We start from the raw sequence: 16,538 nt of genomic DNA on the forward strand, positions 1-16,538 counted from the left end.
CGACCGACTCCGGGCGTTTTGAAGGCCTTCGGCGAGCAGCTTTGTCTTGCGGTTTGGCCGTTTCGCGGTATGGCAGCGCGAAGTGGCTCCCATTCTGAACTGATTTGTACCCCGTGTTTGCTGTAATTTGTGGCCAGTTAAGTGTCATGCCGAATTAGTGTTTAATCGCGCAGCCAATGAAACGAGAGCCGCTCTAGCTGGCTGCCCGCTGCATACAGCCTATCCAGAGCATGCTTTAGTGGCGCCCTCTCGAGCCGTCGACACGGAGTGCGGCAGCCGTGAGCGCTCGCTGAGCTCACTACCCCTCCTCTAGTTCACGGCCACTCAAGCAACCAAGGACGTCATGAGGGAGGTTACTTTTTGCTTGTTTTTGTACTTTTAATTTGCGTATAACTTTTACGTTCAGTGCACTCAGGTTCGGCGCAAATTAAAAGCCAGTAATAAAGTCCTTGCAGGGCCCCTTTAAAGGGACCATTAAATGATTTTACAGCTGTTTTTCAAATGAAGACCCTAATTAGTTTTTGATGTCCTGATAACCAGGAGAAGGTATCCGCTATCGTTTTATTGACTCCAGTTTTTCACGAAAGAAGACAGAAACTGACGTCTGCTTTCGTCCTCAACCCGACCGGACTCGGCCACCAACATTTAAGATCACGCGGCCGTGACGTAAAGTATGCCTTTCTACCCGAAACGGAAGTTCTCCGTGAAGAGCGAGGGAGCCGCGTTGGACACGAGCACTGCGTCACATGGACGTACGCGCTCGTCAACAATCGATCCGTCGATGAATATTTGAATTCGCGTCCATGGCTAATAAGTGCCATGACGGCACTTATCATCTCTTGAGAATGACAAGTCCCAAGGTGTGCTTAAAAAGCACGGTGGAAGCTTGGAGTCATCGTACCGGTGCCCAAGCACTTCACTATCGCGTGATTTCTCATTTCGCTTTTCAGTTGAGGAGGAAAGCTGAGGAGGAAGAAGTTAAAAAATAATTTCATGGTTTTTTTAATCATAGCCACGCGCTGGGGTTGGCAATCTAGTAAACGTGTGCTGAGCTCCAGGCATTGCTAGAGATCGGCTATTCTCACGGGAGCGTCCACGAGGCATTGATTGTTACGAGCCGAAGTCGAGTGCTCACGCATTTGTTGTGTCCAATCCATGAGGCGCGCTCGACTGTCGTCAGGTGGGTGGCTTCGATAGCACAATTACGTCATCAAGTTTGCGAAGGGAAGACTGAAAGAATTAGTCCACTTTTCTCCTCGCAATTTCACCGGGACATAAAAGCTTCTGAATTATTTATTGGCGGTCTGTGCGAGGTGTACTTGTGCCCGACTAGGACCAATACGCCTCTGCAAAGCCAAGAACATTCTAACCCGATATCATTACATAACCCTTCTTAAAAAGGTTACAAAAATAGTCAGCGAAAAGGGCAACCATGCATGTTTACTGAAATCATCGTGCTTTGTCTTCATATCCAAAAAAAAATCTGATTTTTCATTATATGGGGAACTCGAGTCGTGGAGTGAGGTAACGAAAGTTTAACCTGCATTTTATCGGATCCTAAGAATAATGGTAAAGTTACATCAGGCGATTCGTTTCTTTATGGTATTACACGGAGAAAGTAGGAGCACTGGCTTTTTTTTAGAGTGTACTCATGTTTCGCTAACACGTCTGCAGTCATTCAAGTTTTTCACGCATTTTTAAAGCGTAAAATTCAATTAATTTATTTAATTATTTCAAGACAAACGTCTGCACTACCCCGGTAAACAAAATGGCCACAGGCAGCTCGGGAGTGACTAAGCCCGCAATTTGTAATACCGAAAAAGAGCCACCTGCATGGAAAATACCCGAGGGCAGCGTTGGCGATGCCGGACAGCGATTTGCCTTGTGTGCCTGGTGGCGTCAACTTGTGCAAAGTGCATCTGCTTCAATAAAGATTTGTCTATAAAGGCTATTGGTGCCAAGCATTCTAATTCATTCAAACTCTAGGGAGGTCACTTCCCTAGCACCCTTCCGATTTCATTTGGAAAATTTTAAGCAAGACAAATCTCAGACTTCAATCTGGGCCTGCTGTCACTTAGCTTACTCATATGTTGAGTACGCCGTGAGCAAATGTTTATGAAATAAATTATTTTATTTTAACGCCGGCATTGCGAAATGCTGTTTAATAGGCACTTTAGCAGAATCGGTATTAAAAACGATTTCCCTCCCGTCCTAGGATGGACTATGGAAATATTTCTCGAGTGCTTAATTCGTTTAAGAAATGACCCCGGATAATATCACTCTTTTAGAGTATGTGCGCTATATAGGAGACCTTTTTAGTCTCTGTAATTCACAAAAATGTCCGTGTCCGCGAAAATCCAATAATGATCAGTGAATTTCCGACTTTGTGTGTTCTTCGCGATTCAGCACTTGTTAATCAAGCAGTCAACCTGCGTTTTCTCTGCGCATCTATAAAGCAATATTTGTATGAATTTTTTTTTAGAAAGTGGAAAGGAGGGTTAATGTTTCAACGGGCACGGCTGCAGACGATGGTAATCCTTCCTGTGCATCTGTTCCGTTGTTTCTCCGCCGAATCTAATATAAATTAATGACGAACACGACCAGACGTGTGATATAAGTGTTAAAAAAATTCCCTAATTATGAGTGAAGACCACTTCGTAGTTCTCTAAGCGGTTCAGTACGACTCCTTTATTGGCTGTTTGCTACGACAGACAAACGTTTGAAACAAAATGAAGCGAAAATCAAATAAAACATTTATACAGCCCGAAACTGAAATGCTGAAACTGCAACTGACCAAATTAAAGTCACACAATGGTGGCGTGTTGACCAGCTCCCTCTATCCGCCGGTCCGGTAAATACTCAGATGAAAAGGTATATACTGTAGCCTCGAAAAATCCACTGCTCACATTGCGATGTCAAGTAATGACGGATGTGACCTAAAATAGAGCCTGTAGAGATTCCAAGCGCTATACGCAATCGAGAGGATTTGTAAATCTTACTATACGCAACCATCATCTCTCAAATCCCGAATTAAAAAAAAAAAAAATCACGAATAATACTTGCAGCTTTTCGGACATCTCTGCCTAACATATGCGCTTGCGGAATAGCCACATTTTAGTATAGAACAGTGGTCGGCAACCTTTTGCAGCGGCGGGCCGAGTCGTCACGAAGTTGACACGGGGGGGGGGGGGGGGGGGGGGGGCCGGACGGCAAGTCGGAAAGACGGGGGGGGGGGGGGGGGGGGTGCGAGAGACAAAAAAAAGGCAAAAAAGAAGTGAAGGCGTTCTCTGCCCCAGTATGGGGACGCCGAACAATGCTGCGTGGTAGCGCTTCATTTTCCTGTCTAACACCTTTTGTGGTTCTTGCTTTTCCGAGTGCTGCTTGGGTCGGTGAGTAAGCTGCAAAGAGGGGGGGGGGGGGGGGGGGGAGTCCTTTTCTGGGGTCGTGCCGGGGGCCGGATAAAACTTCCCCGCGGGCCGTGGGTTGCCGACACCTGGTATAGAACATTTGACTGCGTTCTAGATATGAACATTCGAAACGTTCCCGTTCTTTTGTGATTGCGCTAGGCTTTGAAAGAGTGCTTTGAAAGCGTTCTCTTATCCTAAGCATGCGATGGCGATATTTGTACTTCTGGAGGCGTTGATCGCGGCGGGTTTGCCCAACTGATGGCACTTTCTACCAAGCACCGGTACAGTGCAGTGAAGCGACACCCTGGAAGCTCGGTTTCGCCGGTGTGGCTCCTGCGCAGAGCACCGGTGCTCAGCAAGAAGCGCGCTAAGTGGGAAAAAGCTGTCCACGATCACGTCGGAAACAACAACAACAACAACGAATATCGCAGTTTATCTCGAAACGAACATCGAATAGCCTGTTATTCAAAACTTCGTCTCCAAAATTCGAATGTTCGCACATTCCTAGTTATCTTAGAATTCTGTAATCAAAACACATCTACTTCGTTTTGCCCTATGACGGACTATAACAAGAGCTGGGGGTTGCCAGGTTCAATCACGTGGCACTTAAGAACCACGTCGTATATTTGCCCCGACGTTTGGGTCAGTGTGGCGAGTCGGAAGCACTCATGCGCACAAAGGAGCAATTTACCACGTGATCTTTAAGTACACCGTGATTTGACCTGCAGTTGTAAGTCGTAAAACATGTAATGCGGTCGAAATATGTTATTGGGGCAACCAGTTTAAAGGCCGACTTACAGCATCGTCTTCCGCCGGGAAGAAAACCGGTACCGAGTTTCCTTCACCCCAATGCCCCTCGCACTCTTCTCTCATCCTCCCCCCGCAGGCGCGGGTCTCTGAGCTACTCCACGCAGAAAGCAGGGGGGGGGGGGGGGGGGGGGGGTCTCTTTCTCTTTCACAAACGGGTAGCAGTTCGCTCGCTTCTTTCTGGCTTCTCGTCGGCCTTTAGTGGTAAGATTTGGCGTTAATTTAAAGCTCTATGCGAGTTAAGCGCGAAAAGCGCCGAAAGCGTATGTGATACGCGCTAAATGTGTATTTGCGGTGCACTCTAGAACCTCCGAATAAGCTACGATTCAAAATGACGATACATTAGCTCTACTGTTCCGCAGAATCAATGTTGAGCGCTCTCATCAGCTTCGGTCAACGCGCCTGACGGAAAATGCAAGCTTTCCGTCATCTTGATGCTTGCTAAGAGATTGCCTACAAAGAAAGGCATTGCCGGGATAAGGTGACCAGACGTCCCGTTTTGGCCGGGACAGTCCCGTTTATGAGGTCCGCTTCTGCCGTCCCGTCTTTTTATCCCAATAAAGAATCATGTCCCGTTTACGGGACATGATTCTTTTTTTCTATATATGTGGGCAGACTTTTACAGCCGAGTCTTGCAGGATAAAGCCCCGCTTAGGAAACTCCAGTCGTTGGCAAAATACGGCCACACCAACGAAGGACCCGAAGCAGGGCCTTCCAAATGAGTGCATGCAACTGGACCGTGAGTGGGACTGTTCCCTAGGCCCTAGGGCTTAGTGCAATATGGTAACATTTTGAAATGATAGCAGTTATTTCATTAAAGTTTTTCTCCCAATTTCAATCTTTAAAACACCAGCGGCACCGTCGAAGCGGTGCCGCTGGTGGAGCTAGGGTCGCTATCCGCCCATATACCTGCTCGCGTGCCGGAAACAGAGAAGAACAATTTTCGAACGATGCTCTTTCGCATAAAGCTTCTTAGCTGATGAATCTAAGAATGTTGAAACACTCTAAAGAAAAAAAGGTGTGTGTATCGTTACACCCTTTGTCCCATATAATACACCCCAAAACTTCAACGTACAGCGCCCTACAGTCGAACCGACGGCCCCAAATTTTACGAGGGGCTTGATAGCCATGGGGGTAAAACTTATTAAAATCGCTAATGTACGATTTACTGACTAAAACAAAAAAAAAAAAAAAAGTAATCGGGGTTTTCTTGGCCCTACTGTAAAAGCTCGGTGTTTTCTTTCTGAGGTCTTTGATACGTACTTTAGCTATTTTATAAATTATGTTGCACCGTTATCAAGCCCCTCGTAAAATTTGGGGTCGTCTGTTCGACGATAGGGCTCTGTACGTCGAATTGAAGTTTTGGGGTGCATTACGGGACAAAGGGTGTAACGATACACCCTTTTACACCCTTTTTTCTTGAGAGTGCATGCCCTGCCTCCTCCCCGTCTTCCTCTATTTTTCTTCGTATTAATGCCACGTTATGGACTTACTACGCGCGACGCAGCAGAAGGGAACGCCCGTCCCGCTAGGAAATAGAGAATTTATGGGGCAACCCTCGCACACTCGACGAGGTATTAGTATTCGATTGACCCGGTAATATTGCGAAACGACGATGGAGAAAGCTTACTGAGGCTTAATTTAGAGTTTAATGATTCGCGTAAATCATTTTACTCAATGCTTCAATTGATACTTAAAGTGACATGACAACGTTCTGGCAGCGCGTACTCTTGGGGTGCCCCCGCTTGGGCTGCCAATCGGTGACGCCAAAGAACTGTGCGATTGAGAGGGCTTAGTCGTGCGCATACATCTACGTGTATTCATTCATGCGAACCCGTCGAGCGTTGCTTGTGCACCGGCCGCTCGCTTCCATCTTTACATGTACATTTGCTTGTTTTTTTTTTACTACGCGGCGGCAATTAGCACGAAAGCAGCGATCAGCTTACGTCCTGCCCTTGTGGTCTTGTCTGTTCGCCATGGCGCCGTACTTGAGCAGGAGCTGAGTGCAGTCGGCGTGGCCCAGAGTGACGGCGTAGAAGAGCGCCGAGCAGCCGTTGCTGTCGACGGCGTCCACCTCGGCACCGCACAGCGAGATCAGCGTCTCCAGGCAGTCCACGTGACCCCGACTGGCGGCGCAGTGCAGTGCTGCGAGGTTTAGTCGTGAGCCCCTGGTCAACAACCACCTGGACCTAATGCGCTACGAGTCAACGAATTACTTGTACCGTGCTCCGAGCTGGTGAGCGCTAGCCCACTCGGCCACCGATCCCCCATCCTTCAAGCCGAATGCCACGACTGCCCTCCGTGAATCGTAAATCAAAATGCTGATTGTTCTTATATCGGTTTCCGCGCAGAGGTTATCATTGTGCAGTGCGGAAAAATCATCATCATCATCATTGTGCGGGAAAACCGTCAACAAGCCGGAACAGGTCGCTTTGCGCCCCTCCGCGTCTCTGGTGGCTTTCGCGGGTACGTGCTGTCGGCGCGGTGGCGAAAAACGTAATTTGACGAAGGTCCGACAATTTCGTAAGTTTGCTTAAGTGTTCATTAGTGTGGTGAAGCCTCAGTAGATTGTTTCTTTCCATGACGTGTTTGAAAGCCCGTTTACTCCATAACACACGGTCGCGTGCTTTCAATTTTTTGGATGAGGAGGAATCACGGAAAACGTTTTGATTTCTCGTCTGTCTCTAATCACATTCAAGGTGACGACTGCTTGGTAACTGATAAGTGGTTTCTTTATACGGATGTAAAACAGTGAACTGAGGACGACAGACGAGATGTTTCACCGGCGGGAGCACCAATGTTGCAGTCAAGTTAATGGGAAGGTGCGATAGCTGCTTTTCTTGAGTTTGGTTGTGTTCGATTAGCTTCAAGTTTGAGCCTCCCACGCCGGTCGCTGCGTTGGCTACTCATCTTCGCTGCTTTTCGCCGAAAAAGTCTCTGGACCACATCGAAGGAGTTGGGCTGATTTCGCAACGACTTGGTTCCGGAAAACCGGCTCGCTGCATATGATTCATGAGGGAAATTGATTGCTTTCAAAAGGTGGGGGATGCGTTTCGCAAGGTTAGAAGCTGTCACGGCATTGTGATCTATCGTCCCTCCAGTATTTATATTATACCCCCGTCAAATCCAGCAGCAATATACGTCTACATTGCTCAGGTTGACCAGCCACAAAAAAAATACTAATTTGCTCCGTTCAGGATTCGAAGTCAAGTTCAATGCAGAGAGATTCTGCGTGAATCTTCGATGAAGACTCCCTTCAGTTTGTCCGTATTTGTCGCCGTGCTACCGGCTAGAACCATTTGGCTGAGTTTAAGTAGTATCTCTCTGCCTGTTAAATATACGTTTATTCAGCAGTTTACTTAAAAGCTAATCAACTAAGCTCAGATTTCAACTCGAAGAATACACTAATATAGATTTAGTGGGACATAATACGTAATATAATACATAACCCGCATATTCGTCAAAATGACTTCTCGATTGCTACTAAAACCTGAATTGAAATACGAGTATCAGCTGCTTAGTGGGGCACCAGCGGGTTAGCATAGTCCTTGGCTCAAGAAGCGCTTGCTTAATTTTCGTAAGTTTCCTGCAGCCTGTGTTGTTGACCGAGCAGACGACTGGAGCTCGATTTCGCTGACAGATAAGTCGCATGGTCAAGGCATGCGAGTTAGCTGAAAATTACTCTCGGTGGAACAATTGTATAGCAATCGCCGCTTTCCTTAGCTAATCAAAACTGATGAGAGTCTATTACCGTCTCTCCGGAGCCCATGGTTTTGGTTTTGAACGAAATCGCTGAAACGAAATTTTGACTGTGCACCGGCTACACTTAACCGTCGCAGTCCGAATACATATAAAATTGGGCATTAAACAAAAGAAAATCTGCTAAACTGAATGCGCCACCCGTTCACGCGGCCCGGCCGAGCCGACGCGACCTGTGCCCAGCCGCCATGTTTGTTTGATGGTGACGCCCGTATATAGGTCGCTGGAGCCGCGAATGGTAACTCGAGTGTATTCTTTGGAATACCTACGTTTCGAAGCGCAGCGTCTAGATGGCGCTCCACCGTACTCTATGGCAGGGGCCTTACTCTATGGAACACACAGTTCGTCAAAGAAAATCTAGACGGCGCTTCGAACGACGAGAGACGAACTGAAGTGAGTGAGGGGGGGGGGTACCCCCCTCACTCACTTAAGGCTGCGGTCCCACGGCGGCCATCACATATGACGCTTTCAGCACGTTTTCGAAATGCGATCGTGGCGTGTTCAAGCTTGCTAAAATTATGTGTTATATATCATCTTGTAGTGTACAACATTATCTTTTATCTGATGTAGGATTTGTTTTCCTAGTGCAAAAAGCTAATTCAGAGGGCACCCGCGAACATTGACCTTTTCGGCAAAACATGGTTTCGTAGTACAGTGGTACAGGGTGCACTATTGGAGCAATTTCTTTCTAATTTTAGAATGCTATAGAAGAAGAGTGCGTTCATTGTCAACGGAGGCCCTTTTTTCGTTTTTTATTTTATTTTGACAGATATTTACTTTAGAACAATTGACTTTGCGGAAGCATTTCAGTCGCGAAGTTTTGGGCGCCTACTCGGTCATTTTATTTGAAACTTTTTACATCAGTTTGTAATTATGGTCGAAAGAGTTACGCTAAATTTCATTGTAATATGGCTTAAACTTTTTTCGGAATGCGCACGTGAAAAGTGACAAAAACCGTTAATTTTGGCAAACTTCATTTGGTAGTACAGTGGTACAGCGCTTAGGGATTGGCACACATGAATAAAATTGTAGGCCCGCAAAGAAAAACATATTCTGCTTCGCAAAGCGAGGCCCTTTTTCTAAATTTCACTTTTGATTTTCCATAAAAAAAGTTTGAATATAGGTGAAATCACGTATTTGTTGATAGTCAAAAACGAGTATTTTGACCCCTTTTGGCAGACATTTAGGCCGATATTTTTAGTATTAAATGGAGATTACTGTTCCAGGTCCTGATTATTAGCCCACATTTTTACTAATCGAGCCTATTTATTAAAAAGAATCATAAAACACACAGAAAACACAAATTGGATGTCTGGTTGCGCCCTCTATGTGGCGGTGGCTGAAATGTGACTACGCGAGGTTCAGGAAACTGCCGAGGATGGCGCTGATTCCAGCTGTGGTTGCCAGCTTCGGAAACTGGTTGTACACCTGGCTTCTTCCGTTTCTTGCAAAATAACGTGCTGGAAAACTTGGTCGAAACTCGTGAGGTCCTTTATAACACGGTACTTTCTGCTAATATAGCTTTTAGGAAGAATTTCAGTCGCTTTCATATTGTTAAACGATTTTTTTTTATGCGAAGCTCCACCGGTTCAGTTTGCTGAATAAATTGTTCACGGAATCGATATCGAAGTTTCAAATTACCGAAATGCCAAAATCGCCAGTTCTGCGTAGATACGCAGCGTGACGCACGTGCTTCTGGTGCGTGTGCACGTACGTGTTTGCTGCGTAGTTCTTCGGTTGCTGCGAGTTTTCGCGTATTTATTGTGCACTGCTTACCTCAGTCTGCGCACGCATCTCATCCTTGTAACTACCCCTGCTCTGTTTGCCTAGAGTGAAGTTTGTGTCTGTCTTTTCGTTCGCTGACTACGCTCGTGTCGGTGTCCTTCCTACTGGCTGCTGTTCGTGTTTGCGTACCGTGTGTGTCGCTTTGATTACTAGGTCCCCTGCTTATGGGGTGGAGCAAGCGGTGGGCGTCGCGCCAGGGGTGGGTCGTGATTGGGGAAACAGCTTAGCAGCCGACGCCGACTTCGGCGCGTTTCTTCTGCGCACGCGCGTACTGTCATTGATATCGCTACTTCGCGCCGTGACGATGCGCCGATCTACAGGCCGGTCGGCGCTCGCGTGATATTGTTGAAAATTGTCGAGCGTGTATTTACGTTTCGAAAGCCATAATAGAATTAAAGTGGACATTTGGCCGGCAGCCGGCATACCGTGGCTCTGAAAACAGATTGCTAGGAGTGCCCTCTCATTCGCTGGTTCCACGCTGGGTGCGCGCAGTCCGTGCTTCTGGCCTCCCCGGCCGCCCAAATGCGTTTTTCTGATGCTTGTTTTGTTTTCAGTAAACAGACAATAGATTCCTGCTGATATTCTCCTTTATAATCTTCACTCTTGACAACTCTTTAGTGCTGGAAGGAACTCCGTCAAATTTGACGATAATGCATGTGTAAGTACAACTGGAACCTCATAGTTGCAAGAATACTTTTCCTGGATTGTCTGCATTAGAGTGCCTCCATGTGCGCTTCGCGCACATGAAGGCTTTCTAGTCTGCACCTTTCTGATAATATGATCGGTCTCCATAAATTGCACTTCCCCGCTTCGGGAGCACGGCCAGCGGTGGTTCTCTGTCGGTCATCGAACCTCACACACGTGAAGCGTTGTCAAAGCTGTGATATACCGGGCGTTTTATTATTCTGTTTTGTTTTGTTTTGTTTTTTTTGCTGAAAGAAATTATACTTTTGGTATTCCCGGGGATAACATTATCGGCTGCGGCGGACGTAAAGGAACGAGCGTAAATTGACAGTTAGTGGCCTAATAAACTAATATTTGCCATTTGCGAACGCTGGAGAGGGGGCGACCTCCTCTCCCCCGTTCGCTCCGCTGAAGTGGAACAGGGTGGGAGGAGCTCCCACTTCGTTCTTGACCTGTCACCGAATACAGTTGCGAATTCCACTTGTCATTTTGGAGCGATGACGAGATAGAGCTGAGTCATGTATTGCGTTCTCTGAGATGAAGAACGCAATGCGCGCGGAGTTGCTCCACGTATGCACCAGTCACCAGTAAAAACGACCTGTCCTCCGAGGAGGTCGAGCGAGACGCCGGCTGACATGGGGGTCGGTCACCTCACCGTCACCACCGTCTACCGTGCCTTCAAAAACACGGGGCGCAATATGTTTCTGCAGTATAACAAAAAATTGAACAAACAAGGTGCAAACTTTCATTTTTTTCCTAAGTGTGGTTTGCAGGGCTGAACCGAATACAAAAACGATACGCCGTGCTGGGATGACGTCGACTACAATGGTACACGATCATAACAAGAGCACAAATCCTGCCACGTTATTTTGCTACAGTGATAAGAGCATATATATCTTTGTCCGCGATGCGGCAACAGAGACATTATTTCCAAATTAGAGTTCGAAGTTAGCCTTCGATGCTAGCACTGACCAACTCACTTCACTCACAGGGTGAAAACGTGAAACTTTGTATCATTCGGACAGAGATCGAAAAATAACACGCACCGCTTCAACTTGGACACCCCAAAATAATTAACTGTAGTGGATCGCACGCAAAAGCTTCGCGTACGCAATAAAATTGCCGGTCAGAAGTATACGGTTCCGCAAACAAAATCAACATATGAGTCATCAAATTATGAAGAAAAACCAGGTGTGAGCGTGCCAAAAATATTCGACAATTATTGTTGTCAATATTTGTTTTTCTATCCACGTGCTTATGTCGCAGTGGAAAGCCGTGAAACTCCCTATAAAATTATTTTGGGCAGTGTTTCCGACGGTGCTCGCTCGATCGTAAAATGTCGCTTTGTTGCTATTTTGGCGAATCAAACAAGGAAGCCACGTTCACCTACAATGCCCTGTCCACAAGAAAGGAAATCGAAATTTTCGCTTCGTTTTCTTTTTTTTTATATTCTTCTCTTCTGCACGATATAGGGTATGAATTATTAGGCTGTAGGACAATTCGTCGAAAGACAATTCGTAGCAGGGCAACTCGTAGCAGGGCAAGTCGTCGCATAGGGCAATTCGTAATAGGGCAATTCGTCCAGATGACGATTCGTCACTCTAATAAAAGCTTCTTGTGGGTTTAATTTTCACAGTTTATCAAGTATATTACTTCAAAATTATTAATTACGAACGAAGGCTCTCCCTCATTCGGTATTTGGATTTTTAGCATAATGTTTAAGTTTTGGCTTAAATGCTCTACTTTCGCAGTAGACGCTGTCTACTTCTGTGGGTATGCGCCACAGCCGAGTTAGAAATATGTTTCAGTAATTTTGATAGGACAACCACACGGGTGTCAGTTCACGAAAAAAGTTTTATTTGCATAGAGGTCTGGGGTAGAAGAGAGGCCCGGCGAACACGCAGCCTCCCGTGCACTGTTAAGGGCGAATTGAGTATAGGAACCGTACAAAGAATCGTGAACTATCCTAACAGGATACAACACAGCACGCATGTTTAGAAGAAAAGCTTCCGAGCTTTCCGAAACTCCGAAAGAACGCGGACAACAAGGCGGTGTTCGAACTTTTCTTGGAAGGCTTCTGAACTTTATATTTTATACATGCACGTCCCCCCCCCCTTTTTTTTTTCTTCCCAAATTCCTCTAAACTTTCCTAAAAGAATATAAACTAGAAAAAGAAAACCCAGTTTTCGACTAGATGCCCTAGCGACGAATAGCCCTATGACGAATTGCCCTACGCGACTAATTACCCTGCTACGAATTGCCCTGTTACGAATTGCCTTTCGACGAACGGCCCGATAAACGAGTCACCCTATGACAAAGATGGGGGTCCCGAAAATCTCCTAAAATCGTGTTTGTTCTCAGAGACACATCCGTGTGTAAGAAAAACCGCGGCCCTCTCCACGAAGTACGGACATATTTGATAAATAGCGTTGACTTGAGGTTGAACTTTTCACTTGCTTTGTAAACACAAGTGTGACGTCACGTGCGCATCCCACGCGACCCGACTGAAGTCTGAACTGGTGTACTATGTGTGGACAATAGGGCATTATTTTGACTTCCCGGCCGCGACGACCTTGGCGAGATAGGACAGATGGGGGTCCCGAAAATCCTAGAATCGTGGTTTGTTCGCAGGGACACACACATCCGTGTGTAACAAAAAACGCGGCCCTCTCCACGAAGCTTACACAGGCATTGTTGTGTGACTACTGAAGATGCCTCCCGCAAGGGAGGCGAAACTGGTCAGAACTTCAGCTTGGGCGAGTTGGTTATTCACGATTCATGGAGGCGTTTATTCATGGAGGCGTTTATTCATGGAGGCGAAACGTCTAGTGAAATTGTTTTTTCCTGTTCTGTGAAGTCGGTGCTTTTATTTTAATTATGTTACCAGTCGGCCTGTGTGAACAGTGCTCATTTGAAGAATCGCCTTTGTCTTTTTTGAACCCTAACAAAAACACCCTCATAACATTTTTTTTTACTGTTCGGCTACGTTGGCGTAGCCTATAATCGACATAATTTTTGCGAAAGCCTACTTTTATTTTATAATTATCTGTAACCATTTCTAATTGAAGAAGTGACAAGTATAATAATTATATTATGATTTCATATCAAAATTCGACGAACCGGGAGATGCGAAATTCGGTGAAACAGCTTTTCAAAAAAATATCCGGTGCCCGAAACTTGCTTATATTAAAATGTCTAACATGTGTATGTGTTCTAATACAGAAGATGAGTGCAATGTGGAAACTGAATGGCCTCACAAACAATTGTCAACGAGTTGGAATTTTCGATGAATTACCCTTTGTCGAGTCATCCTACTACCGATTGGCCTCTTCAATCAATTGCCCGTCGACAAATATTGTTGTTGGTTTATTTGCCATCTGCTGTAAGGGGAGAGTGTGGGGCTCGTCAAGCCGACATCTGCCAGCATTTTCATCACGCCTCCAGCGCCTGTACCGACTGACGCAAATAAATACCCACGGACTATACTATAGCCGCTAAATATCTCTACGCGAACATGATTTGTTTTCAAAGGGGCACCCGCCGTGCTTCTTTGAATTATACATACGTCACGGTCAAAACGTTCCGCAGCTAATGAGTGAAGGCCGACCAACCTATTTTGTCCAAATGTCCGTGTATGGGAGATGAGAATGCCACTGCGTCAAAGGCAAGACGTGTGCGAGCGTCGCTAAAAATAGAGACCACTATCGATGTTTTAGTATACATGGTTTCATTCTTAGTCAGAGCGCAAACAGAGGTTAGATGTCACGAAAACACATACACAAAGACAAAAAACACTTTATCACGGCGCATTGTATGAGTTGTTATATTAGTGGGTGGAATCACCCAAACAAAGATAGTGAACGCCGTGGCGTTTAGGTGTTGAGCTGTTGGTGATGCTTGATCGGCGCAATGTGTCAGTCGAGCTCCAACTGAGGGTGATATGAGGAGGGGCAGCTCTGTGGTTTTACTTGTTGTGTTGCATAGTTAGTTTCGGCCGTCAGCAAATAGTGAAAAATATCTATCTACCTATCTCTCTCTCTCTCTCTCTCTCTCTCTCTCTATATATATATATATATATATATATATATATATATATATACAAAGGCAAAAATGCGTACTGTCAGAGTTACTAATTCGAAGTTTACTACGACGTTTCGAGCGGGCACCACTCTTCATCACCTAATGAAGAACGGTCCCCGCTCGAAACGTCGGAATAAACTTCGAATTAATAACTCCGACAGTACGCATTTTTGACTTTATATATATATATATATATATATATATATATATATATATTTTTTTTTTACTAATACAATGTCTGGACATTTACACTTACCAAGTAACCATTTTCAGCTGTGATTTGAGACCGTGTTGCGCTTATCCCGCTCTTATTTATTTATTTTTTGTTTCTCTTGTATCTGGCCTTTTTAGTATAGGCTTCCACCAGCTCGCTTGCGCGTGAACTCTAATTTCAAGTGAAACAAGTTTGTAAATTAGGGCGACACTATATAGGTTTGAAATCCTATACCCATTTTATTGCCATTTGGTGAGCCACGTACGAATTTTGAAATATATCTTTTCATCCAAATAATCGATTAGTAAATCGAATAGCGATTCGGACGAATTTACTACGGCGGGGAGAACGAATTTGCCAATCTCATGGCAATTAGGAAATTTCAGCCATCCTTGGTTTCCGATTGGTCGCGCTCAGTACTCCCTCCGCACAGAGTAGCCTCGAGTCAGAATTCGCGGAGTCTCTACTGACCGGCCAAAAAAGTGCGGCGCTTCAACTGCTCCCGCCCAGACGACTTGATGTATTTGTATACGCCCATGACATCGGCCGCGATCGGCGATTGAGGTTCCGTTAGCCGACGCAAGCGTCAGCGGACGTCTCATATTTCCATACTCTCATTTAACTACAGAAACAAAAACATCAACAAAAAAATCATCCAGTTCATGCTCACTATGTTCACCACTGACAAGATAGTCGGTAGTTTACGAGTTTCCGTGCAAAGCCGATCAAAACGAGGCACCAGATCAACTTTTACGGTTGCCATCAGGAAAGATCTGGCTTGTCGCGTTCCCTCAACGTCACTCCGAATATTGTTTGTGCCCCACGCACCATCCTCTTGTAGCAATATTTTTATTGTCCCCATGTGATTTCTTTTTTATGTTCTTACTGGTGTTTGATCATAATTCGGTCATTGAAATAGTTTTTGCTGCCGACCCTACCATTATTTTGACCCTCTGGCAGCAAAGGAATATTATGCCGGCATTACACACGAAATAAGAATGTAGACACTCCGTCCCATATCTCAAATTACATCACAACGTGTTTACACAACTGTAGTGCAGAGGTACGATGAGCAGGGTCTGAGAAAATATTAGTTTCAGTATTTTCAAAAGAGCGACGAAACAAAATAAAGAAAGGACCGCCAATCGGCAGCGCGTGCAAGCAGAGGTAGTAGTGACAGGAAGCGCGAGGTGTGTCTTTCGTACGGCCGGCATCAACTTACGCACTGTCCGAAGATGTAATCTGTTTTACTCGTAGGATTGCAACGCTGCGGAATGTAGGCGTGTGATTTCAGAAAGCGTGTCCTACCATTTCTACGCGCGAGTGCTCCTGCAACCCAAGCATTGTATACAGTTACGTCCTCGCGCCCGTGCCTTGGCCAGCCCCGTACACAACTTATGCAGTATCGAAAAGGCATAGTTCAAAATTGACGGTCCCACTTTTCCATACCGCTTCAAAACCCCATCTCGCTCAAATCACTTGGCAGCGGGACAATTTTGGCAGGGGGCCTCAAGTTGGGGATTATCCGGTACATTGTCCTCCCAACAATGAACGTGGGCGCGACGCGCCAGAGGGTGAACACGTGAAAGGAGGGGCGTAAGAGTGGAGAAGGAAACTCAAGGTCGCAAGCGACGGGAAAAAGGGTTTCGAAATTGGCGCGCAGGTTTTGCAGCATTTGCTCATACGGACAGCCAACGCCGCCCTGGTGGTTCAACTAATGTTTTGTTCAAGATGGCCGCCGTGGTACCGCAGCCCCCGCGGAAAAGGGCACCCCCCCCCCCCCCCCCCCCCCCCCCCGCGGG

General features: G+C 46.0%; 1 protein-coding gene across 1 annotated transcript in view; it reads right to left on the bottom strand.

Moving 5' to 3' along the window:
* The window catches only part of LOC8041115, a 63,755-nt gene that overhangs the window by 35,584 nt on the left and 11,633 nt on the right, over positions 1–16,538 (bottom strand). The window contains exon 4 of the mRNA XM_042288780.1: positions 6,161–6,359. Within this exon, the coding sequence (XP_042144714.1) occupies positions 6,161–6,359 (199 nt within the window). The remainder of the gene's footprint in view (positions 1–6,160; positions 6,360–16,538) is intronic.

This window comes from Ixodes scapularis, unplaced genomic scaffold, assembly GCF_016920785.2.
Source record: "Ixodes scapularis isolate PalLabHiFi unplaced genomic scaffold, ASM1692078v2 PGA_scaffold10__122_contigs__length_95168666, whole genome shotgun sequence".
Taxonomy (NCBI): Eukaryota; Metazoa; Arthropoda; class Arachnida; order Ixodida; family Ixodidae; genus Ixodes; species Ixodes scapularis.